Raw genomic sequence first — 25,604 nt, forward strand, 5'->3', positions numbered from 1 at the left:
TTTCCAGTAAGGGCGTATCAATGGGCAGTCCCACATAATATGACCTAGGGTACCTCTTTGATCTCTACATCTCAAACATGTCTCGATATCTGAAAATCCCATTCTAAACAACTTATAGGGATTGTTATACCAACGTGTTATAGTTTTATAGGAGTGTTCTTGTATCTTTATACATTTTGAAAAACCATAAGACCTCTGATGGATTTGGTTAATTTCCTGCGGGGTGAAAGTTTTGTTTAAGTCTTTTTCCCACGCTCTAATATATGCTGGTACCAATATGTCAGGAATAAACACCAATGACTTGTATAAAAGTGAGATACTGTGACTCTGTAGAGAGTCGTTTAAAGCAAGCTTTTCAAACCAAGCTAGAGTTAAAGAGGACCTTTCATCGGTCCAAACATTGTGAACTAAGTATCGTGATATGTAGAGCGGCGCCCAGGGATCTCACTGCACTTACTATTATCCCTGGGCGCCGCTCCGTTCTCCTGCTATGCCCTCCGGTATCTTCGGTCACTTGGTTATAGTAGGCGGAGACTTAGGGGACTTGGTTATAGTAGGAGGAGACTGCCCTTGTTCTCCTGGGAGTCTAATTCTCCTAGGCTGTAGCACTGGCCAATCGCAGCGCAGAGCTTACAGCCTGTGAGTTTTTTTTCTCCCAGGCTGTGAGCTCTGCGCTGCGATTGGCCAGCGCTACAGCCTACAAGAAGGAGGCGCCCAGGAGAACAAGGGCAGTCTCCTCCTACTATAACCAAGTGACCGAACATACCGGACGGCATAGCGGGAGAACGGAGCGGCGCCCAGGGATAATAGTAAGTTCAGCGAGATCCCTGGGCGCCGTTGTACAGATCATGACACTTAGTTCAGAATGTTTGGACCGACGAAAGGTCCTCTTTAAGGTGCTAGTGTATTTGGTGACTAAAGTCGTACAAGGCCGTTGTAGTTCTAATCTTCAATGAACTGAAAGCATAATAAAGGTATATTGTCTATTGATTTAATGTCTCTTATGAGAGATGAAATTGCGATATATTTTACAGATTTCCAAAATTGAGGGGCGTAGGTTGTGGATGGTTGTAATAAGTATGGAATTAATTCTGCCAGTAGGTTATGTGGAGGATCCGAAAATAGAGGAGTGTCAGCATATATATTTAAATATATACTTTTGATTAGGCCCTTTGGAACCGTTGTGGAGTCAGCAAGGCCCCAGAGCCCTGCGTAGTGCTTATCTGACAAGAGTGCTAATTCGATATCTGATCCTAGCGTCCTATATTTAGGGACGCAAAGTTGGAGCCACCTTTTTAATTGTATAGCTTTATAATAGGAGAATAAATCAGGTAGTCCAAAACCACCTTGGGAGCGGTTCTTTATTAGTTTGACGTATGCTATTCTCGGTTTTTTGCCTCTCCAAAGAAAGGTTGTAAGTATAGATTTAACCTGCCTAAAGAATGTTTGCGGTAAGTAGATGGGAACCATTTGCAGTATAACAACTTTGGGACAATGTACAGTACAGACCAAAAGTTTGGACACACCTTCTCATTCAAAGAGTTTTATTAATTTTCATGACTATGAAGGCATCAAAACTATGAATTAACACATGTGGAATTATATACATAACAAACAAGTGTGAAACAACTGAAAATATGTCATATTCTAGGTTCTTCAAAGTAGCCACCTTTTGCTTTGATTACTGCTTTGCACATTCTTGGCATTCTCTTGATGAGCTTTAAGAGGTAGTCCCCTGAAATGGTCTTCCAACAGTCTTGAAGGAGTTCCCAGAGATGCTTAGCACTTGTTGGCCCTTTTGCCTTCACTCTGCAGTCCAGCTCACCCCAAACCATCTCGATTGGGTTCAGGTCCGGTGACTGTGGAAGCCAGGTCATCTGGCGCAGCACCCCATCACTCTCCTTCATGGTCAAATAGCCCTTACTTTCAAAGTTTTTCCAATTTTTTGGCTGACTGACTGACCTTCATTTCTTAAAGTAATGATGGCCACTCGTTTTTCTTTACTTAGCTGCTTTTGTCTTGCCATAATACAAATTCTAACAGTCTATTCAGTAGGACTATCAGCTGTGTATCCACCTGACATCTCCTCAACGCAACTGATGGTCCCAACCCCATTTATAAGGCAAGAAATCCCACTTATTAAACCTGACAGGGCACACCTGTGAAGTGAAAACCATTTCAGGGGTCTACCTCTTGAAGCTCATCAAGAGAATGCCAAGAGTGTGCAAAGCAGTAATCAAAGCAAAAGGTGGCTACTTTGAAGAACCTAGAATATGACATATTTTCAGTTGTTTCACACTTGTTTGTTATGTATATAATTCCATATGTGTTAATTCATAGTTTTGATGCCTTCAGTGTAAATCTACAATTTTTATAGTCCTGAAAATAAAGAAAAGTCTTTGAATGAGAAGGTGTGTCCAAACTTTTGGTCTGTACTGTATGTGTGAAGGAGATTTTTCCGTCCTATCCAGGATACCCAGGGCAGAGATAGAGAGTGTAATTGATCCTTCATCTTCTGCAGAACTGGGATATAGTTGGATCTATATAATCTATTAGGGTCCTTAGTGAGTTCTATTCCCAGGTATTGTAGAGAATTAAGGTTCCATCTAAAGGCAAAGTTCCATATAAAGGAAAAGACGTCTTGAGGAGGCGAGTCGTCCGGCCGAGAGGGAGACTCCCATAGCTACTGACTTGGAGTAGTTGATCTTAAAATTGGATAGTGAGCCAAATGTGTTAAAGAGGTTTAGAATCTGTGGAAAGGCTTGTATAGGATTTGTAATTAGTAAGAGAAGATTGTCTGCAAAAGCAGCACACTTGTGTTCTACCTTTCCCACCTTCAGACCATTTATGAGGGAGTTATCTCGGAATGCTTGCAATAGAGTTTGCATCACTAATATGAATAGGGAAGGAGATAGGGGACACTCTTGGCGTGTTCCATTAGTGATATGAAACGATCCAGATAGGGTTCCATTCACTCTTATTATGGCACTTGGTGTTTGATATAGAGACATAATTGCCTAAACAAAGGAGTCAGGTACTCCAAATCTTTTAAGTGTACGCTGCATATAAAGCCAGTCAATCCTATCAAAGGCTTTTTCAGCATCAGTACTTAGAAGCACAAGGGATTGACACTTCTCCTTAGCCCATATGGTTGCATTTATTAGTCTACATGATTGAAAATTCCCCTCTCGACCCAAGACAAAACCCGACTGTTCCTGATGAATAATTTTAGGGATGAGGGTATTGAGTCTGTTTGCTAATAATTTGGCCCAAATTTTTATATCCAAGTTGAGTAATGAAATGGGTCTGTCATTACTACATTCCTTACTATCCTTACCTTCTTTAGGGATGATCGTGATAGTAGCCTCGAGCGCCTGTCTTCGGAGGGGTTCTCCCCTAATTAAGGCCTGACACCAGTTTGTTATCTGAGGAGCTAGTGTGGGTAGTAGTTTTTTATGATATCCTGCTGGAAGACCGTCTGACCCTGGAGCCTTACCCATTGGCAAAGCTTTAATAATTTTTTTAATCTCTTCTCCTGTAATGGGCTTTAATAGTGTTGAACTTTTATCTGCCCTCAATTTAGAGAGATTGAGGTTGTCTATTTGGTTTTTCTTTTCGGTTTCTGGATTGTTTTTTGGTGGGGTAGTGTTACCCGCGTTCGTGGTGGTAGTGCAGACTAGTGCCACGATGCAGCCGACAGCGTCTGTTTTAACAGAGGAGAGACACAGACATGTGGCTCAGTTGATGTCCAACTTTAATATCATATCTTGTAATAATATACAGAAGAGAAAATAGGCAACCCTATAGGTTAACATAACAACAATTATATTCCATCTATAGTTATAACACTAACCTGTTTTAACAGAGGAGAGACACAGACATGTGGCTCAGTTGATGTTCAACTTTAATATGAGCATCAGGCCCTAACTCTCCTCAACCAGTGTAATCATGTTAGAGCTCCCTCTAGTGACAGCCTTATGTTTTTGTGCTGTTGGGAAGTCCGAATTTAACCCTGTTACACACTCCCCCTGTTTTTTTAATAAGTGTCTCCTGACATTTATGCATGGAATCAATCATAGTTCAGATCATCGCAATCGGCATATGTTGCTGGCAAAAAGTATGAACATGAGGGTATATAGATGGGCCCCTCTATCTCTGGGGAATCACAGTGCTGTTCGATCACATCTGCATGAACATTCCACTTTTGAAAAGATGGTTTTCCCAGGGTCTCGTATGTGAATATCTTCTTTGGTTTTCTTGTTCTCTGGGAATAGTCTGATTGTCGTGGAGGACTGTCATGTCTCTGTTCTTCAGGGGCATTTGGTATAACTGCATCCTTGTCACACCGTGAATCTACTTGTTGTGAGGATGGTGCTACAGACCCTTCTGTAAAGTCTATGGGCAAGTTTTGGACTTCCTCATCTAATGAGCGATGGCTTTCTAGTTGTTCTTCTGCAAGTTCTACAGGCAGGTCTTGAACATTTTCCTCAAGCATGCTGTGATTTTTCCGCTGTTGTTGTGAGGCATTGCAGAGTGATACCTTGCTCACTGTATTGAAACAGTTCAGGACAGTAGTAATACCCTTCATCTGAGGAATCTGAGTCTGTGCTTTCTGCATTGCTGTTTACTTCAGGTCTAGCTACTGGTCTGGTGTGAATCCTCTTCCCTGATTTTTTTGGTTTGTTTTCCAGAGGTAAATCTCTGACAGGAAGCAACAAATTGCGATGAATCACTCTTGGTGGTTTATTGCCTTTCTCTGATTCAACTTTATAAATATGTTCTGGCCCTATCTGTTCAACTACCCTGTATACATCTTTTTCCCAGTAAGTGCGGAGTTTCCCTGGCCCTCCCCGCTCTGACAAATTTCTTACAAGAACACGATCACCAGACTGAAGAGCGACTCCTTTGACATGCCTGTCATAGTACTTTTTCCCCTTTTGAGATGACTTTTGGCTGGTCTCAGATGCAATTCTATACGCTTCCTTCATTTTCAAAGCCCATTTCTCAGCATAGTCTTGAGGTGAAGCTGCTCCGTTTCCATTATCCAGGTCAAATATCAGATCTATTGGTAGACGAGGTGTCCTACCATATAGCAGGTAGCGAGGGGCATAGCCAGTTGCATCATGCCTGGTACAGTTATATGCATGGACTATGTGCGGGAGATACTCTTTCCACTGAGTTTTCTTTTCTTCTTCTAACGTCCTAAGCATTTGCAGAAGTGTTCTGTTCAGTCTCTCAACTGGGTTTCCTTGTGGGTGGTACGGTGTAGTCCTAGAATGGGCTATTCCTGACAACTGTCTCAACCTTCTAAAGAGGTGGATCTCAAATTCCTTGCCTTGATCGTGATGTAATTTTTCAGGATATCCAAATACAGGGATGAAATTGTCAAAAATCTTCTCTGCAGCTGTTTTTCCCGCTTTGTTGCGAGTAGCATATGCCTGGGCAAAACGGGTGAAATGGTCCATGACTACCAGTATGTATTCATAGCCACCTCTGCTCTTCTCCAGGTGAAGGAAATCTACTGAGAAGAGTTCTGTTGGAAGTCAACATGAGTTTGATACAAGTTGATACACTTTGATAGACTTGGATGTGTTGATGGGGGAGCAATGGACTACTGTCATCCTGGTGTAAATAGCAATGTCAATAGGCCTAACATCTGAATAAGCCTGAACATCTTGTTTTCATCCTGTCGTAAACAGCATCTGTCATAAAAGCTGCAACAATAGCAATGTGAATAAGCTTGACATCTGAGTGATAAGAATGGAAATGAGATAGGGTTCCTGTTTCCCCTGTCCTGATGACTTGAAACCAGCCCCTGCGGTGTTATACACAATGGACTGCGCATTTGTAATGGTGTAGGCATCCTGTCGGCCCTAAAAGGTCTGATTCTCAAGGAAGTTTGGACGGACAGCTGTTGACATAGCTGAAACAATATGCCATGCCTCAGGCCCAAGGCAAACTAAAAGGACACCAGCGCCATCCGCAGGAAGGTGGCAGTTACTGCATCAATATGAAGGAGTGGACTCAGATCAGATTACTGCAAGTTCATTGGACGAATGGTAATGAAGAAGGCCGGAAGATACTGGAGTAAGGGGTGGAATTGTGGGCGTGAATGTGGTTCGATTTGATATATAATATACACTAGATCAATGATAGTTAGATATAGTTAGATATGTATTGATTGTTAGGAAGCTAGTACTAGTATGTTTATATTCTTTTCAAGTATAGGACATTGAAGGAAGGTTTGCTTTATACTCTGTTATCCATTTATCTTGTAACCTTTTACCTTACTTTTATTAATTAAATAAGCCATTGCTTAAATCCGGATTCCTCATCTTTCAAAGACATACAAGGATAGTCAGCAGAAACCCTTGGATACAACATTTGGCACCCCAGATGGGACCGTGGAAAACAGCACTCTACGAAGGACCCAGACGATTTGATTCTGCTTTATTCAGTTATTGAAAGATCAAGGAATATCCTGCATTGAGACCGGACCAAAACCTTTGCTAAGAAAGACAGAACAAGGGGAAGTATCATTGGTGGACAAGTAGCACGCTGGTTCGTGAATTCTAAGGAACACCTGAGACATCAACCTGAAGTTCGAGATTATACTGCATCAGTAAAAACGGACGCGTTTAATTGGTGAGTAGCAGTTCCTTTACTTGAATTGTATATATGCAATGTTATGTTATGTATGTTAGTAATAATCTATGCAGTTCAGGCCTGTGTATGTGTTGAATTGTTAAGTGTTGCCGGCAAATTAGGGTTAGTACCCTGTTGACTGGAGTACTCATAGGATCTAAAGGAAAAAACCAGACATCTCTGCGAAGAAAGTGAGGGAGAGTAAACTCTCTGAACCTCATGTTAAGGGGAAGTAGCCTTATGCTTCAATAGGAGATCACTCTTGGCCTGGATCTTGGATCTGTAGTTGATCAGGTATATGAGATACGGTCAGTCAAGGATAGGTAAATCACGAGACTCTGATAGTGGTTTTGGAGTGTGATTACCATAGGGAGGATTTTATGAAATCTTTGTCCCTGGTGTTGTTTGTTTTGTAATGAATTAGTATTTACTAGTTGCAATACATTTGTGGTATATTTATTTTTCTTTGTGAATTGTCATTTACTGACTAGTAAGTTAGTGGTATTTTGTTCTGTTGTCTGTAGTAGTAAGTAAAATGGAAATTGTCGATAAATTTGTTGAAAAACATGCATCTGCTAGTTTTAAGATTTGTACAAACGATGCTTTAACACATCAGTTTAATGATATGATAAAGCAATGTGATGAGCAGAATGCGAATAGCAAACATAGAAAGTCAAATAAGAAAACAAAGAAAGAGAAATTGGCTAATATGTTGTGCATGCTAATGAAAATGAAAGAGATTGCAGAGCAAAAGGAATTGCAGTGGTACTCTGAAAAGGCTCAGTTAAGGGGTGAGCTGGATAGAGTTGAACAGGGAATCACTGTGGCTATTGCTAGCGCTGAAAATGATGGTTGTGAGTGTGAAGATCTCAGAGAGGAAGTGGATAGGCTGGTTCAACAGAATTGTGATTTGGAGGATGAAATAGAGGAGTATGAGGAAAGATGTAGACTTAGAGATCTGAAAATTGCATCTTTAGAAGAGAAAGAAGAAAGGAATGATGATGTTGTAAAAGTACTTAAAGATCGATTGCATGATGTTGATAATCAACTGATTCATAAACAACATTGCAATATGACCTTGAGATCACAGGAAAGTGCTAATAATCATTGTTGTGGTGATCAAACACAGGTGTACAGTTCCCCTGAACAGGAGGAAAAAGATCGTAAATGGGGGGAGGAGCAGCCTATTTGCACTGCAGATGGGCCACAATCAACCCCAGATCATAGTTCCTCTCTATTTACTCCTGTGTCAGATGGAAGCAGACAAAGAAGAGATAGTTTGCATATTCATGGTAGCAATCGTATCCAATCCACAACACTATCTATACAGGATAAAACAAACCTATGCCAAATATTGGGGAAATTTGATACAAGTGCTTCACCCATTAATCTTTCCAACAGGCTGGAAGCTGTGGTTACGCAGTATAATCTGAACAATAGGGATGCATGTGCCTTATTTAGGGTATGGCTCCCTTCTCAGCTTTGTGAGAAGTTACAGCCTCCTGTGGGCACTCACAAAGGATTATCTGCAGAACTCAATTCCAACTGGGGAAATGCAAGTGATAGGCTGAAAGAGTTGCAGAGAGTAATGGGGGGAAGAGATATTAGAGGTACCAATGCCCTAGAGAATGCAAAATTAAGGAGAGGGGATGACCCAATCATTTTCTGTAGTGAGTATTTGACCCTATTTCGTGCTACATATAACTGTCCTGACATGCCTCCTGACGACAGCAGTTTTCTTTATTCAATGGCTAATAAATGCACATTTATTGACTACCCAACAAAGGTTGCCTTAAGGAACGCAAATTCCTATCAAGCCTTTCTAAATATTTTAAAGGACTGGATTCAGGAGACTTGTAATGACAACAAACCTCAGAAGAGAATATCAGAGATAGTTAAGAATGAAGGCAAAGTAAGATTTATGGGGAAGTGCTACAAATGTGGAAATACAGGTCATACTATGAGAGAATGCAGAAGTAATAGGAAAGGCAACAATGACAGAGCTTTTTTCCCAAGAAAACAGCAGCAAAAGCAAGGATTAGATAATGCAGCTGATGGAGTATCTCAGCCTCATGAAGCTACATTGTATGGTCCACTTTTGAAAGAAATCAGAAGGATAGGAAAAGCAATAGCGGAGTTGCCAGAGGAATTTAAGGCCCCACCACCAACAAATCCTTATGTAAAACCATAGGGATGTCAGGCCCCTGTGTTGTCCCTTGTGTGCCAGCTAGATAGGGACAAAGGCGGTAGACCACGTATCCAGGGTGCGGTAGGGGGCCATCGTACAAATATTTTAATGGATACGGGGGCAGCGGTAAGTTTGACGAATTTGGATTTGACCATGAACCCTAGAGGTAAAAGTATTTTTCTGAGAGGCTTCGGTGGACAATTGGTACCTTCTAGGCAATCTGTACCGGTAGCTATAAGCATGGGAAACCTAGGTGTGGAGCATAGTTTGTACTTGTCTCCAACACATGAGGGTACTATCATTGGATCAGATGTAATGAGGGAACATGGGCTCATGGTTGATCTGTGTAACTGGATGTTGTGGAAAGGATCACGATATAAAGGCTGCCTTAAAATGGTTACTGATAACTATGGAATTGCTGCGATCAAGGGTGCAGAGTCTCTAGACCCTGCTGCATTATTAAAAACAGAGGATAAACGATTGGCTGATATCTTGTGGCAACATAACAAAGTGTGGGCAACATCAAAAACTCAATGTGGCAAAGTGTCAAATATGATTGTGATGGTAGAAGGCCCAGATCCCCCTCCCCAGAGGCAATACAAGATACCACCTGAGTCAATTCCATATATCAAAAACACAATTGAGGAATTGCTGGTCCAAAATGTAATCAGGGAATGCCAGTCTACAAACAATGCGCCTTTATGGCCCGTTCGGAAACCAAATGGGTGGCGCCCTACGCTAGACTACAGGGCATTAAACAAGTGTACCCCTCCCGTTACAAATGTTGTCGCCAAAATGCCCGACATGATGACAACACTTAAGCCATCTTCCACGGTATACTCATCAATAGACATCTCAAATGGGTATTTTTCAATTCCTATTCATCCTGATTGCCAATACAAGTTTGCATTTACATTTCAAGGGAAACAATACACATTTTGTCGGTTGCCACAGGGTTTCAAATCCAGTTCAACATACTTCCATAAATGCATGGTTGGAATATTGTTGTCATTTTCAGAGCCTGACTGTATTGTGCAATATGTGGATGACATATTGCTCCAAACTGACAACAAGGAAGAACACTACGTGTTACTAAATGAGTTGTTGAGACTTCTTGAAGAAGCAGGCCTTAAGCTAAATCCTATGAAGGCCCAGTTAATGAAGGAATCGGTGACATTTTTGGGAGTCATAGTTTCAAAAGGAGGGAGAATTCCTGACCCTAACAAGTGTGAAACTATACAGAAGTTGCCAAGGCCAAACACAAAAACAGCCCTTAGGCAGTTTTTAGGGATGGTTGGATTTTGTAGGGACTTCATAGAGGGATTTGCTGAGAAAGCTAAGCCGCTCTATGAACTCCTGAAAGGAGAGGCACGGGAAGCAGACCCCCTTGGGTGGATGCAAGAGCATGAGGGAGCGTTTGTTAGGCTGAAGATCAGCCTCACTCAGGCACCTGCTCTAAGCAATCCGAACCCAGATTTACCCTTTGCAATACAGGTAAATGCCTCCAAAATAGCAATTACGGCTGTGTTGCTACAGGAGAGGCAAGGAAAATGGGTTCCTGTTGGATACCTATCAAGGTTATTGAGTCCTGTGGAAATAGGATTTGAGGACTGTGTCAGAAATCTTTTGGCAGTACACTGGGCAGTGATAGCTACAGAACACATAGTGGGGTTTGCCAAGATCATCTTACAAACACCTCACACTCCCATCAAGATGCTCTTGGAGCGGACGCTCAGTGGAGTGTCATCTCAAAGGGTAGCCAGATGGCTGGTAGATCTGACACCAAGGAACATCACTGTGGCACACAGTACCACCTATGTGCTGCCACAACTGATGCAATACGAAGGTGAGAAACATGATTGTGGAGAGGTGCATAGGACTAAGACACAGGAAGTATTCAAATTGACAGCAGGAAAGGCAGATCTGAAAATTTGGGTGGATGGATCTAGGTATTGGGAAGAGGGACAGTTTCACACAGGGTACGCCATGTGGTGTCCACAAACCAATGAACAAATTCTCATTAAGTGCCCAAGAAATTTCTCTGCTCAAAGAGCAGAATTGGAAGCGGTAAGAGAAGCCATTTTCCACTTTCAGTCAGGCCCAATTGCTATCTTTTCCGACAGTGCCTATGTTACTAGATCACTAACTGAGTACATGCCTTTGTGGCATACAAGAGGATTTAGTGATGCATCAGGGAAGACACTTGCACATGGTTCAGTGTTGAAGGGCATTTGGGACAAAGCCTGTTTAGAACCACAGAGAGTAGCAATAATAAAGGTGAAGGCACATCAGAAGGGCATTGATGAAATTGCGGTTGGCAACAATGAGGTAGACAAACTAGCCAAAGAGGCAGCTGTCATGGGGGCCAGGTGGACTCCCTATGATATTGAGGGAAGACAGGCCTGGAATGAACATGACAGTGAGGACGGAGACCAAATGGATCTTAAACTTGAATGCCTGCCTGTGGTTAAAGCACCAACACCGTGCTTAGCAGCAGAGCAGGATAAAGACTCTAATTTACAGCAAATCAAATGCTCCATTAGGGAAAAGACAGCACAGAAACCCCAATATTACAATATCCAGGATGATTTGTTGCTCAGAGAAACCCCAGACGGCCCTAGATTTGTGGTACCTTGTCAATATCAAAAAGACATTGCCAAAGAGAACCATAGGCTAACAGGGCATATGGGTACTGAGGGTACTTTAAAGTTTATTCAAACAAAATATTGGTGGGAAAACATGAAAGACACTGTTGTGAGGGTTATACAAGAATGTTTAATCTGTGCGCAAATGAATCCAAGGCCAAAAGGACAAAGGCCTGTGCTGTCCAGGATACCGTTGGCAGAAGGACCATGGGAAAGGCTACAAATTGACTTTGTTGGCCCTTTACCCAGTGCTCCTGGAGGGTATCGTTACTTGCTAGTGGTGATTGATGTGTTTTCTAAATGGGTGGAAGCCTTACCCATGAGGAGAGACACTGCAATAGCAACAGCAAAAGCCCTATGGAGGGAAGTCATCTCAAGATGGGGATTCCCTAAGACCATAGAGTCAGACCGAGGCACACACTTCACAGGAAAGATCATGACAGGCATGTGTGAGATGTTAAATGTTGAGCAAAAATTTCACGTGCCATATCATCCCCAATCGTCAGGAATGGTAGAAAGAATGAACAGAACCCTAAAGGAAAGACTTAAAAAAATGGTACTACAATCTGGAAATAACTGGTTGTGTCATTTACCCACAATTCTAATGGCAATACGGGGTACAGAGGCAAGAGGCACTTCAATCACCCCATATCAATTAATGACTGGTAGAATTATGAACCTGTGCCACCCTGCAGACCCGAAGCTTAGTACACCAATGAGGGACAGTGCTGAAAAGGAAAGATTCCTTGCACAGTTGCAAGACCAGGTGCAAAAATATCTATACTTTGCGGCCAGCAATATGGCTCCAAAGGCAAAAGAGGAACCTGGCAGGCCACCAATTAAACTAGAAGTAGGAGACAGGGTGATGGTAAAGAACTTTGTGCCTAAGTCTTCATGGGATGCCAATTGGATGGGCCCATTCCTGGTAACAGTAAGATTGAGTGATCAGGTTGTAAAGGTCAAACGGGTGGACAACAAGAAAGGGACCAAGTGCATGAAAAGGAGGGATATGGAGAAGTGGGTTCATGCAGATCAATGCAAACGGATGTAACTGATAAGAATGTGATGCTTCTCTTGTTCTTTTATTCCAGAATCTTAAATGAAGCATGAATTAACAGGCCGAAAATTCCGGATTCTGGATATGGAGATTACAACAGTTTTGTTGATGATTGGCATCACCTATGTTATCGGAGTGCAGGAATTGGAACAATCAGGAGATGAGGACACATTTATGTTTCCAGATGGGGAATATGAAAAGGCAATATTGATACCATCAGAATTGATAACCATGGACATGCCACAAAGAGTTAATAATCACGAAGTTAGGAGTAGGAAAGTGCGACTCATTCCAGAGGGAAAGGATGTAACCAAGAGATATTATCAGAATCCTGGTGGGCAATTCAAGTATAGGGTGGTTTTCTCTTTTGGGAGGGTAAATCATAGTTCAAATATTGGGAGATTGGCAATAACGCATGGTGCACAGGGAATATTGCCAGAATCACTACAACCATTCATGATGGCAACAATATATGTCAATGATACTGGTTATTGGCTGGGAGAAGAGTCTGACTTGCCAAATACGGGTGAGCAGAAAGGTATTCAATATGGAGTATTTAGTGACTACTTAAGGGAAGGAGAATATTTGTTTGTATGTGGCATATATTGGCATGACAATATGCACCCGATGTTCACTCCAAAAAATATTAACCTGGCTTATAGAAGGACAAGCCTTGGGGAAGCCAAAGACATTGATATGTCAATTCAACATGGTGGAAATTATCTTATCGGTACTATGTCCAAATCATATAAATCTTATAGGGAGATGGTCGGTCACTGGACATGTGGTACACGTGAAATAGAGATTGGGGGTATGCATATTGTTGATGCCACTCCAGATAATATTAAGCCATGCACAAACAAAGATTCTGAGAATACTCAAAAGGCCTTACAACTACAAGAAGGACAACCCTTTCAAGTTAACCTAGACTCTGCCCAGACAATGGCTAGTGGTGTTCAATATGCGTTTATCACATGGCGGTTTAATATTTCTCTATGGTTAATTAAAACCCACTATCCAATATGTACAGGACATACAATGAATCAGGTGCGTTCCCTCTATCAATGGTTGATTTCCAAAAACACTAGGGCTCGTCATCATTTGAGGAATGGGAAGAGCAGAGGAAAAAGGGATATGGTCGACACAATATTGGGTGGCGTAGGAGCTGGAATGGGAATCATTAATCAGGCAGATATTAGCGTCTTAAAAACCAAACTTGCAGCCATAGCATCTAACAGTAAAAACGGGTTTGAGGTACAAAGGGAAATTAATCAAATAATCAGTAACCTACAGCAGGGGCATATAGACACTAGCATTGGGGTAGCAACAGACGTTATTCAACATTTCAAGATGTTCGTGGAAAATATGCAGGCTGATGGGAGGAACATATCCTGGGCTCTGGCCTGTACACAAGGGCAGGTGGAACTATCAACTAATATAAAATTGGCGATTCAAACCTTGTATAATGGGCAATGGCCATATGAATTAATATCTCAGGCCACTGCTGCATTACCAGAGCTCCTCACTTTCACACACTCCAAATGGTGGGCGAGTGCTTGGATTGGATGTATTAATCATAACTTGGAAACGTGTTATGCCTCTTCCCTGATTCCATACACAAGCTCCCCGTTAGAGGTAGTGTATAAGGTCACTTCAATTGGTATTCTTACTGGAGGATCCACACTACTACATCCAAGATTAGACCATCCTCATGTAATCAGGAAGGATGGGGTGTGGAAGCAGGTTGATATTTCCCTCTGCTTACATAGAAATCAGGATATATTGTGTACACCAGGCCAGGATAGGTTGGTGGAGGACAAGTGTTGGAACAACTCGTCGGTTTGTGTTCTGGATGGGGAGTTTATTACAAAAGATAAGACACCAGTCACATACCTAGGACATCAGAGAATCTGTTTCTTTCTATTAAACATCACCAATGTAACTCTGATCACAAGTCAATGTTCAATAACAACAGCTGTGGATAAGGGTGCATGGTGCACGCTTGGTAATGTCACGGAAATCCAGACACCAAGTTGGAGATATGTGTTTCCCACCATTGCAAACTTATCTATTGATATTGAATATCATAACCCTGTCAATCTTCAAGCATTAAATTTGGGAATGGGGAAAGAGCTGCATGATTGGCTGATCAGATTTGATCAAGATGAATATTTGCTTAGAAAGCTACGGCAAGAAGGAGCTAATGCTACAATCGTTATACACCATGACCAGAAAGAGCTAAAACATATTACTCATCTGTTAGAAAATAATGCTAAGGGTTATTGGTGGGAGGTTATATTTGGGCATTCAAGTGCAGCCAATGGAATCTTAAATTTCTTAATCCATCCGATTGTGGTATTGCTCATTGTTGCTGTAGTTTTATCCTTATTGCAAATTTACATGTGTTGTATGACACGGTATCTATATAAAAGGCTCCAGGCCCTATCCATGGAAATAGAAATACAAACTAAATATAAAATTGCATCATGCGAATTAGATGTACCAAAGAGCCTGGAGGAACATCTTTTAAAATGTGACAACTGTGGCAGACAAGGACATAGCAGGGGAAAGTGCCTGATCCCTGAACGATACAACAGATTGTAATCAGAAAATGAATGTTTAGTTACATCATGCATGAAATACTTGAATTATATTTTCATGGTGTGCTTAGTATAGATGATATATGTATTTTGATTTTGTTGATAAGTATGTGAATATATTGATGATTCAAATGTTAATGACTTCCTCAATGTCCTAATAAGAGTGTAACAAGATTTATTGGAATGAATGGAAAGTGATGAATGGTGAGCGGCAGGATTCACCCTTACTCTATTCGGATGATGATGGACCGCAAGGTTGAAGAGAACTATGGACTGTAAAGTGGTCATCAATGGTGTGTCATTCAGACACAAAGGGGCATATGTTGGAAGTCAACATGAGTTTGATACAAGTTGATACACTTTGATAGACTTGGATGTGTTGATGGGGGAGCAATGGACTACTGTCATCCTGGTGTAAATAGCAATGTCAATAGGCCTAACATCTGAATAAGCCTGAACATCTTGTTTTCATCCTGTCGTAAACAGCATCTGTCATAAAAGCTGCAACAATAGCAATGTGAATAAGCTTGACATCTGAGTGATAAGAATGGAAATGAGATAGGGTTCCTGTTTCCCCTGTCCTGATGACTTGAAACCAGCCCCTGCGGTGTTATACACAATGGACTGCGCATTTGTAATGGTGTAGGCATCCTGTCGGCCCTAAAAGGTCTGATTCTCAAGGAAGTTTGGACGGACAGCTGTTGACATAGCTGAAACAATATGCCATGCCTCAGGCCCAAGGCAAACTAAAAGGACACCAGCGCCATCCGCAGGAAGGTGGCAGTTACTGCATCAATATGAAGGAGTGGACTCAGATCAGATTACTGCAAGTTCATTGGACGAATGGTAATGAAGAAGGCCGGAAGATACTGGAGTAAGGGGTGGAATTGTGGGCGTGAATGTGGTTCGATTTGATATATAATATACACTAGATCAATGATAGTTAGATATAGTTAGATATGTATTGATTGTTAGGAAGCTAGTACTAGTATGTTTATATTCTTTTCAAGTATAGGACATTGAAGGAAGGTTTGCTTTATACTCTGTTATCCATTTATCTTGTAACCTTTTACCTTACTTTTATTAATTAAATAAGCCATTGCTTAAATCCGGATTCCTCATCTTTCAAAGACATACAAGGATAGTCAGCAGAAACCCTTGGATACAACAAGTTCAAAGGGAGCACTTGTTTCAATAGCACCCAGAGGTGCCCGGTCTGGTACTGTTGGATGCTTCTGTTTGAGACAGCTACATCTTTTAGTGACATAATCTGTTATCTCTTTCTGCATGAAAGGCCAGTAAAATCTTTCTCTTGCAAGCTGCATCACTTTATCTGCTCCACAGTGGCCCATGTCATTGTGTAAGTGTTTCAACACTATTGGGGTTAGTTTCTCTGGAACCACTATTTTGTTCTGCCGTAGTAAAATGTCATCTTTCACACTCAGTTTGCCCCAATCATGTATGAGTTGTTTCTCTCTCCTTCCCAGGTCCGTTTTGTCTTCCTTTGAGGGTACGTCCTTCTTCAGTTTTAGATCCATCACCACTCGAATAGCTTTGTCTTCTGACTGAGCAGTTCTGAGCTTGTCCTTTGTAATAATTTCCTGAGGATCAATAGCTCGAAATTTTTCTTCAACTTCTGGTTCTAGGGCTAGTGACATGGCCCAAAGATCTGCTTCATCAACCCTTGCATTGCTTCCTTTCCATATAGCAGAGATAGTCTGTGATGGAATCACCTTTGTAAATTCCTCTTCATCTTCGGCTGTATTCAATGGCATCCTTGACAGAGTATCAGCATCTGCATTTTTCTTCCCTGGTCGATATTTAATATCAAAACAGAAATCAGCTAACTCCCCTACCCATCGGTGTCCCACGCTATTTAGTCTTGCTGAGCTGATGACATAGGTCAGGGGGTTATTGTCGGTAAAAACAGTGAAAGTGGAAGCATAGTACAGATAGTCCCGGAACTTATCACAAATGGCCCACTTCAAGGCTAAGAATTCCAGTTTACCTGAGTGCAGGTGATAATTTTTCTCGGTGGGTGTCAGTGTCCGTGAACCAAACCCAATAATACGTAGTTTATTCTCCTGATGTTGGTACAGCACTGCACCCAACCCGTCCTGTGATGCGTCAGTATGCAAAATAAATGGCAGGTTAAAATCTGGATAAGCAAGAATTGGGGGTTTGGTTAGCAACGCTATTATCTTGTCAACAGTTTCCTGATGCTTTGCTGTCCATTGAACTGAGGTTCCTAAGGGTAACTGTTGTGTTCTTCCTGCCTTTACATGCAGCCTCTCTCCTTCGCTAAATTATTTCTACCTGTTTTCTTGCATTCTTTCTTTGTCTGCAGCAAGTCATATAGAGGTTTCGCAATTCGGGAGAAGTTTTGTATAAAACAGCGGTAATAACTCAAGAACCCCAGTAGTTTTCTCACATCTCCCACTGTCCTTGGTGTTTTCTCTCTGACTGCTTGAATTGCTTCTGTATCTTTTGGGTCCAGTCGAATCCCATTGCCCGACACAAGTCTTCCTAGGAACCTCACTTCTCTTTTGAAAAGTTCACACTTATTTGGTCTTAGCTTAATCCCATATGCACGCATTGCTTACATTTAGGCACAGTCCTGGGTTTAATACTGTCATTCACTACCTTCACACGCCCATGTTCATTCTTTTGTATTGCCCCTGCCTGTAGCAGCAATTGTACATTCTTTGTGAGAGCAGCAACTTGTGTTGTCAACTCTATCAGAGAGGGTTGATTGTCACCAGCCTGGTGTATGGATTCTCTCACATCCTGTGTCTGGATGACATTGGTCGTAGTCAGCCTGGATCTGCCACTTAATCTGGCTTGCCTCTCTGCTTCTATTCTGGCTAGCTTGGTAACTATTTCTAGCAGCACATCATCACTTGTAGATAAGTCAGAAATATATGGCTTAATCTCTCTTCTAATGTCACTATATTTCTCACTTAACCCCTGATATAACGTGTGAAGAAACACTCCTTGTACCAAATTCTTGTCATAAGTAATTGCAGCACCAACTTGTTGAGAAGACCACCAAACTTTCTGTTTTAGTCCCATAATTCTGTACACAAACTGCTGCGGAGTTTCTTTATCATGCTGTTTAGCGTTCATCAGTTCCTGAAACAAGTCAGTGCCGCTCCTGTCCTGAAGATGTGAGCGCAGAAACCTTTTAAGCTCTGCTACAGAAAGATCCTCCTTGTTTACCAGCATCTCCTTAAAAGTTCCTGATTTCACAGTTTTCAGCACCGTTCTGATGATTTCTGACTCTGAGTATCTTTCTTGTATACCTTCATCAATCTGTCTACAGACACTGCTATATGTAAGTTCAGAGTCCAGGTCTGAAATTTGCCCACCATAAATTTTAAACTCCTTTCTTGGCAGGTAAGCTGCTAAGTCCTTTAATGTAAACCCACTTTCTGCCATTTGCCCTGTCCTGTCCTTTGTGTGAATTGTGCTGAGCTCTCTGTTCACACTTTCATGTGGAGTGTCAGAGTGTCTTTCTCCTAGCAAGGACTCAGCCAGTTCTTTTATCTGAAGCAGATATGCCTTGCCACTGTCCTCCATGCTGCACACTGCTTCTCCCTGTAAATGTCCCAGGATGTACTCACAGATCTCCTGCTCACTTGAACCTGTAGCTTGGGGAACTTCTTTTCCACCATCTCCCTGAATCTGTACAGCAAGTGAGTGCAACTGATCCTCCGACAATGTGTGCAGCAGCTTCTGGATCTGCCACTGCAGCTTCTTCACTGATGCTGTGTCAGCCATCTTAGATCCTGTATAGCTTGCTTGAAGCCTTTCCTCTCTCCTTTTACTGTAATGGCAGCCTTCTCACTCTGTGTGTCACGACCGCTACCCCAGCAGCAGTCGTGTCGCACCAGACGGAGGGGAAGGGGGACCCTTATCTACGGATGGGAATAGTATGGCCACCCCTGACTAACCCTAAGCTGGCACCTGTCTGCCCTGATACCCTAGACGGGGTGTGAACCCGTGCGGCGAGCAGGATGCCTAAACCCTCAGACACCCTAACAAGCCTAGAGTGGGGAAAGGCCGATGGGAGCACTAGTCACCATCACTCATGTCTAGGAGAACAGCAGGGGAAGACAGCAACAAACAAACTATATCAAAGATAGACTTATCCAGTCACGAGCAGAGAAGGCGATCCCAATCACGACAGTCCACGCCGGACAAGAGCTCCACAGCAACACCATCAAACGATCTCCTTCAAAGGTCAGAATAGAACTGGAAGTAAGGACTATATCTGGCAATGACTGCAAGTGAAAGTGAAACTAATATAGTAGCTGGGAGTGGCAGACAGGACTCACCTGAGAAGGATGCCTACAAACTCCCAGTCAGGACAAAAAGGTTCACAAGGCAAAATCCAGATGACATACCCTGAACCACGGAGCAAACTCACAAGCTATCGCCAGTAGCAAGTCGCTGCGACCTTCTCCTCCCAGACCTGTCTGGATCAGTCACAGTCGTGACAGTACCCCCCTTTCTACGAGGGGCCCCTGGACCCTCAAGACCAGGCCTCTCCGGATGGGAGCTATGAAAAGCCCGAATGAGTCTGTCCGCTTTTATCTCTGATGCTGGAACCCACATCCTCTCTTCGGAACCATAACCTTTCCAGTGCACCAGGTACTGAAGAGAGCGGCGAACATATCGTGAATCAACAATCTTTTCTACCTGAAACTCAAGACTGCCATCAACAACCACCGGTGGAGGCGGTAGTGGCAATGGTTCAGGAGGTTCTCATGTTACCAGTGGGTTTCCACAGGGATCTGTACTGGGACCAATTTTGTTTAATATCTTCATAAGTGATATTGCAAAAGGCCTCGATGGGAAGGTGTGTCTTTTTGCTGATGACACAAAGATATGTAACAGGGTTGATGTTCCTGGAGGGAAACGCCAAATGGAAAAGGATTTAGGAAAACTAGAAGAATGGTCAGAACTCTGGCAACTGAAATTTAATGTGGATAAGTGCAAGATAATGCACCTGGGGCGTAAAAATCCAAGGGCAGAATAAAGAATATTTGACACAGTCCTGACCTCAGTATCTGAGGAAAGGGATTTAGGAGTAATTATTTCAGAAGACTTAAAGGTGGGAAGACAATGTAATAGGGCAGCACGAAATGCCAGCAGAATGCTTGGATGTATAGGGAGAGGTATAAGCAGTAGAAAGAGTGAAGTGCTTATGCCGCTGTACAGAACACTGGTGAGACCTCACTTGGAGTATTGTGCTCAGTACTGGAGGCCATATCTCCAGAAGGATATAGATACTCTAGAGAGAGTTCAGAGAAGAGCTACTAAACTAGTACATGGATTGCAGGATAAAACTTACCAGGAAAGGTTAAAGGACCTTAACATGTATAGCTTGGAAGAAAGAAGAGACAGAGGGGATATGATAGAAACTTTTAAATGCATAAAGGGAATCAACTCGGTAAAGGAGGAGAGCATATTTAAAAGAAGAAAAACTACCACAAGAGGACACAGTTTTAAATTAGAGGGGCAAAGGTTTAAAAGTAATATAAGGAAGTATTACTTTACTGAGAGAGTAGTGGATGCATGGAATAGCCTTCCTGCAGAAGTGGTAGCTGCAAATACAGTGAAGGGGTTTAAGCATGCATGGGATAGGCATATGGCTATCCTTCATATAAGATAGGGCCAGGGGCTATCCATAGTATTCAGATATATTGGGCAGACTAGATGGGCCAAATGGTTCTTATCTGCCGACACATTCTATGTTTCTATGTTTCTACATATCTCTTAAGCAGAGATCTGTGGAAGACATTATGGATCCTTAGAGTCTGAGGTAGTGTAAGGTACCTGTAAAAGGTAGTGTCCGAAGTGGAAGTAGTGTGCTAGAGATCCAGGCAAAGCGTCGTCAGGCAAATAGTTCACAATCAAAATCCGGAGAAGAGTCAGGCAGGCTAAGGTCATTCACGATCTGGCGGCAAGGTACAAAATCAGCAGGCTGTAGAATAGTCGGGATATCAGGCAGGAGTTCAATACAAGGAAGATCACTGAAGTCAAAACACCCAGGGAAGAAATCCAAATAAACGGGCACTGAGTGATGTCCTCACTTCCTATTTAAAGGCTGTCCAGATTGAGAATTGTCCACAGCTGGCAGCAGGTGGAGCTAGAGAGTATGATGTAGTGTTGAACACAGTAAGGACATTCCCAAAGTCTAGATCTCTTCTGTAGCACAACAGGTAAGGCTATGGTTTAAGAGACCAGGAAGATCCCGGTTCGAATACAACCCGGGTCATGACAGGGCCCCCTCCCCAATGGACCCCTCCGGGGGCCTAGCGGGGCTTAGTGGGAAACGAGGTATGGAAGTCTCGTATAAGAGAAGGGGCATGCAGATCTTTGGCTGGAACCCAGGAGCGGTCTGTGACAGGATACCCCTTCCAATGAACCAGATACCGAAGGCCACGGCCCTGTTTTCTGGAATCAAGAATCTTGGAGACTTCAAACTCATTTTGTCCATCAACAAGAACAGGAGGAGGTAGCTGTTGTGATCTGGAGTAGCGGTTGAAAATAGCTTTTTTGAGGAGTGAAACGTGGAACACGGGATGTATCTGGAGAGAAGAAGGTAATCTTAAGCGATAGGAAACTGGTCCAACTCGAGCAATGATCCTGTAAGGACCAATGAATCGAGGGCCCAATTTGGTAGAAGGTTGTTTCAGTCTCACATACTTGGTTGATAGCCAAACTCTGTCCCCCACCACATATGGAGGTATATGGCGTCTTCGTCTGTTGGAAAAAAGCCTGTACTTGCCTGCTGATTTCCGTAGTAATAAACGAATCTTCTTCCAATGTAGTAGAATATTTTTCACCCGCTGATCTGCTGCTGGTACACCAGAAGAAGGCTGAAGTAGGGGAAAAGTCTGAGGGTGATAGCCTAGGGCTGCGTAGAATGGTGTGGTATGAAGAGCACTGTGCCAACGGGAATTTAGGGCGAACTCAGCTAAAGGCAAATACTCAGACCAGTTGGAGTGTAAGGCATTGACATAAGGTCGAAGGTAGGTTTCTAGGGTCTGGTTCATGCGTTCGGTTTGACCATCAGTTTGAGGGTGATGTGAGGTAGAGAGTGAGAGCGTTACTCCCAGTTTCTTGCAGAACGCTCTCCAGAATCGGGAAACGAACTGGGATCCGCGGTCTGAGATGACATTGGTAGGTATGCCATGATGTCTTACAATATGGGAAAGAAAAAGAGTGGACAGTGCTTTCGCTGTAGGTAATCCCGGAATCGGCACAAAATGAGACATTTTGGAAAAGCGATCCACTGTGACCCATATAGCAGTCATGCCCTCGGACTTGGGTAAGTCTACAATGAAGTCCAAGGTCAAATGGGTCCAAGGCTGGCGAGGTGCCGGAAGTGGATGTAACAGTCCAGCAGGTAATGTGCGGGGTACTTTATTAGCAGCACAAGTTGGGCAGGCAGCCACATAGTCAGTAACATCTTTTTTCATACGAGGCCACCAGACATGACGCTGCAAGGTCTTAAGAGTGATGGTGACACCAGGATGACCGGATAACACGCCATTATGTGCCCAGAGGAGTATAGGTTTTCTGAGACTAGGGGCTACGTACAGGCGACCTGGTGGTATCTTCAAGCCCTGGGGAACACGATTCTGGGTTTCTTGTAGCTGTTGGGAAAGGGCCGTAGAGATCTGTGCGACAATCTTGTGAGGTGGGATTATATACTGCTCGGCTGGTTGATCTTCTTCAGAGGAAGCGAACTGTCTGGAAAGAGCATCGGCTTTTTTGTTTCTATGCCCTGGAACGTAAGAAAGGACAAAATTAAAACGGGAGAAAAACAGAGCTCATCGAGCCTGACGTGAGTTCAGACGTCTAGCAGTCTGAAGATACAGTAGGTTTTTATGGTCAGTGAGGATAGTAAAAGGTTTGGAAGCCCCTTCCAGAAGATGTCGCCATTCAGACAATGCCAATTTGATGGCCAGTAGTTCTCGATTCCCAACATCATAATTCATCTCTGCCGGAGAAAACTTTCTAGAGAAAAAAGCTACTGGATGGATTCTACCAGACTTTGGCTGTCTCTGGGAGAGTACGGCACCTGCTCCAACCTCAGAGGCATCAACCTCAACAATGTACTGGAGGTCAGGATTTGGATGCTGAAGAATTGGAGCTTTACTGAACATGTCCTTTAATCGCTGGAAAGCTGATTTTGCTTCTGAAGACCACGCCTTGCAATTTGTACCCTTCTTAGTCATGGCAGTAAGGGGTGCCGAAATGGAGGCAAAACTCTTAATGAAGCGTCTGTAGTAATTTGCAAATCCTAAAAAGCTTTGGAGTCCTCTTAAAGTGGTCGGTTGGGGCCATTGCAAGACAGCGGAAAGTTTTTGAGGGTCCATTTGGAAACCGTCAGCACTTATGATGTACCCAAGGAAAGGAATACAGCTTTGATGGAAACTGCATTTCTCGATCTTTGCATAAAGATGGTTTTCTCTAAGCCGTTGTAATACCTGTTTCACATGCGAGATGTGCTCTGGAAGAGTCTTGGAAAAGATTAAAATGTCGTCCAAGTAGATGATCACAAAATGGTTGCTGAAATCATGAAAAATTTCATTCATGAAACGTTGAAAGACAGCAGGTGCGTTACACAAACCAAATGGCATGACCAAATATTCAAAGTGTCCATTACGAGTGTTGAATGCTGTCTTCCACTCGTCCCCCTCATTAATTCGAATCAGGTTATAAGCCCCTCGTAGGTCTAGCTTGGAGAATATAACAGCCCCCTTAAGTAGATCAAATAGTTCAAGAATGAGTGGCAAAGGGTAGGAGTCCTTTACGGTGATTTGATTTAACCCCCGATAGTCTATGCATGGTCGAAGGCCCCCATCTTTCTTTTCAACGAAGAAGAAACCTGCCCCTACTGGAGAAGAAGAGGGTCGGATAAAACCTCTTTCCAAGTTGTCTCTTACGTATTCCTCCATAGAGTTTTGTTCGGGCAGAGACAGGGGGTAGGTCTTTCCTTTGGGAAGAGGTGCTCCGGGAATCAATTTAATTGTACAGTCAAAAGGACAATGTGGGGGTAACACCTCTGCCTTTTGTTTGCAAAATACGTCTGCAAAGTCATGGTATTCACGAGGCAAGGTAGGTGGGATAGTCACAGGAGCCAACATGCAAGCAGAAAGTCTTTTGGGTTGAGACAAGCAGCGAAGGCGACAGGACGATCCCCAGGAGGTTAGTTCTCCATTTTCCCAATCAAAAGAGGGGTTGTGAAGTTGTAACCATGGGTAACCAAGGATGATAGGCAGAAGCGGAGAATCAATAAGAGACAAGACAACTTCCTCTTTGTGGAGGAGGCCTACCTGCAGGGTGATTGTCGTAGTCTCGAATTTCACAATACCATCTCCCAAGGGCTGTCCATTCAGGGTGGTAATGTTCAGGGGTCTAGACTTAGGAACAAACGGGATGTTGTTCTTTCTTGCAAAAGTGTAGTCCAAGAATATACCCGCAGCTCCGGAATCCACAAAAGCCTCACAGAAAACAAGCTTAGAAGATAAATGGATAGTAGCCGGAACAGTAATCTTGGTCTTGGAGGATCTACCTGTAAGGTCTAAGCCAGCTCCTCCAACACTGGTTAGACCCTGCCTTTTACTGGACGGGAGGGGCAGACAGATACTAAATGTCCTTTAAGTCCGCAGTACAGGCATAGGCCCAAAGAACGCCTCCTTTGTTTCTCTGACTCAGTTAGGTGGAGACGGCTCACCTCCATGGGTTCCACAGGTGTCTGGGGTACAACAGAGGTTTCAGGTTCTGGCTGAGGTGGTGCTTGGAAGTTAGGGGCCAAGGTAAACTGGCCTAGGAAACTTGCGGGTTCTAAGTCTCTCTTGGCACCTTTCATGGTACCGGACATCCAGACGAACACACAGCTCTATGAATTTCTCAAGGTCTTCTGGGAGATCTTTATAGACTAATTCGTCCTTGATGCGATCCGTAAGACCTTTTCGGAAGGCTGCACGTAATGCCCTTGAGTCCCAATTTGTTTCAGCAGCAAGGGTACGGAACTCAATAGCATACTGTGCCACAGATCTGGTGTCTTGTTGTATGTCCAAGAGGGAGTACTCAGCTGCAGAAACTCTACCTGGCTTGTCAAATACAATCTGGAGAGAGGCCAGAAATTTTTCAGCATCTTGGAGTACAGGATCGTTGCGTTCCAAATAAGGAGAGACCCAGGCCAGGGCCTTCCCCTTTAACAAGGAAATTACAAAAGTCACTTTGGCAGACGAAGTGCTAAAAGTCGCAGGGTTGTTGCGGAAATGCAAACGGCAAACATTTAAAAAGCCTCTGCAGTCCTCAGTATCACCACCAAACTTGTCAGGCAAGGGAAGTTTTGGTGGTACAGAAGAGGCGGGTTGGACCGTAGCAGGAGTAGGATCCGGAGTCTGAACCGTTGCAGAGGAACCAGGCAAACAAGATTTGAG

At 43.1% G+C, this 25,604-nt stretch overlaps 2 protein-coding genes across 2 annotated transcripts; both read left to right on the forward strand.

Annotated features, from left to right (window-relative positions):
* Positions 1-6,443: 6,443 nt before the first annotated feature.
* Positions 6,444-16,243, forward strand: LOC120995577. Its single transcript, XM_040424854.1, has 2 exons — positions 6,444-6,645; positions 12,570-16,243. Exon 2 carries the CDS (start codon positions 12,578-12,580, stop codon positions 15,137-15,139), a length of 2,562 nt encoding a protein of 853 aa, XP_040280788.1. The 5' UTR covers positions 6,444-6,645; positions 12,570-12,577; the 3' UTR covers positions 15,140-16,243.
* LOC120993826 (posterior protein-like) lies at positions 7,181-8,836 on the forward strand. The gene is made up of 2 exons (XM_040422292.1): positions 7,181-7,757; positions 7,806-8,836. The coding sequence occupies exons 1-2, from the start codon at positions 7,181-7,183 to the stop codon at positions 8,834-8,836; spliced, it is 1,608 nt and encodes a 535-aa protein (XP_040278226.1).
* Positions 16,244-25,604: the final 9,361 nt, after the last annotated feature.

The sequence above is a fragment of the Bufo bufo genome, chromosome 3, assembly GCF_905171765.1.
Source record: "Bufo bufo chromosome 3, aBufBuf1.1, whole genome shotgun sequence".
Taxonomy (NCBI): Eukaryota; Metazoa; Chordata; class Amphibia; order Anura; family Bufonidae; genus Bufo; species Bufo bufo.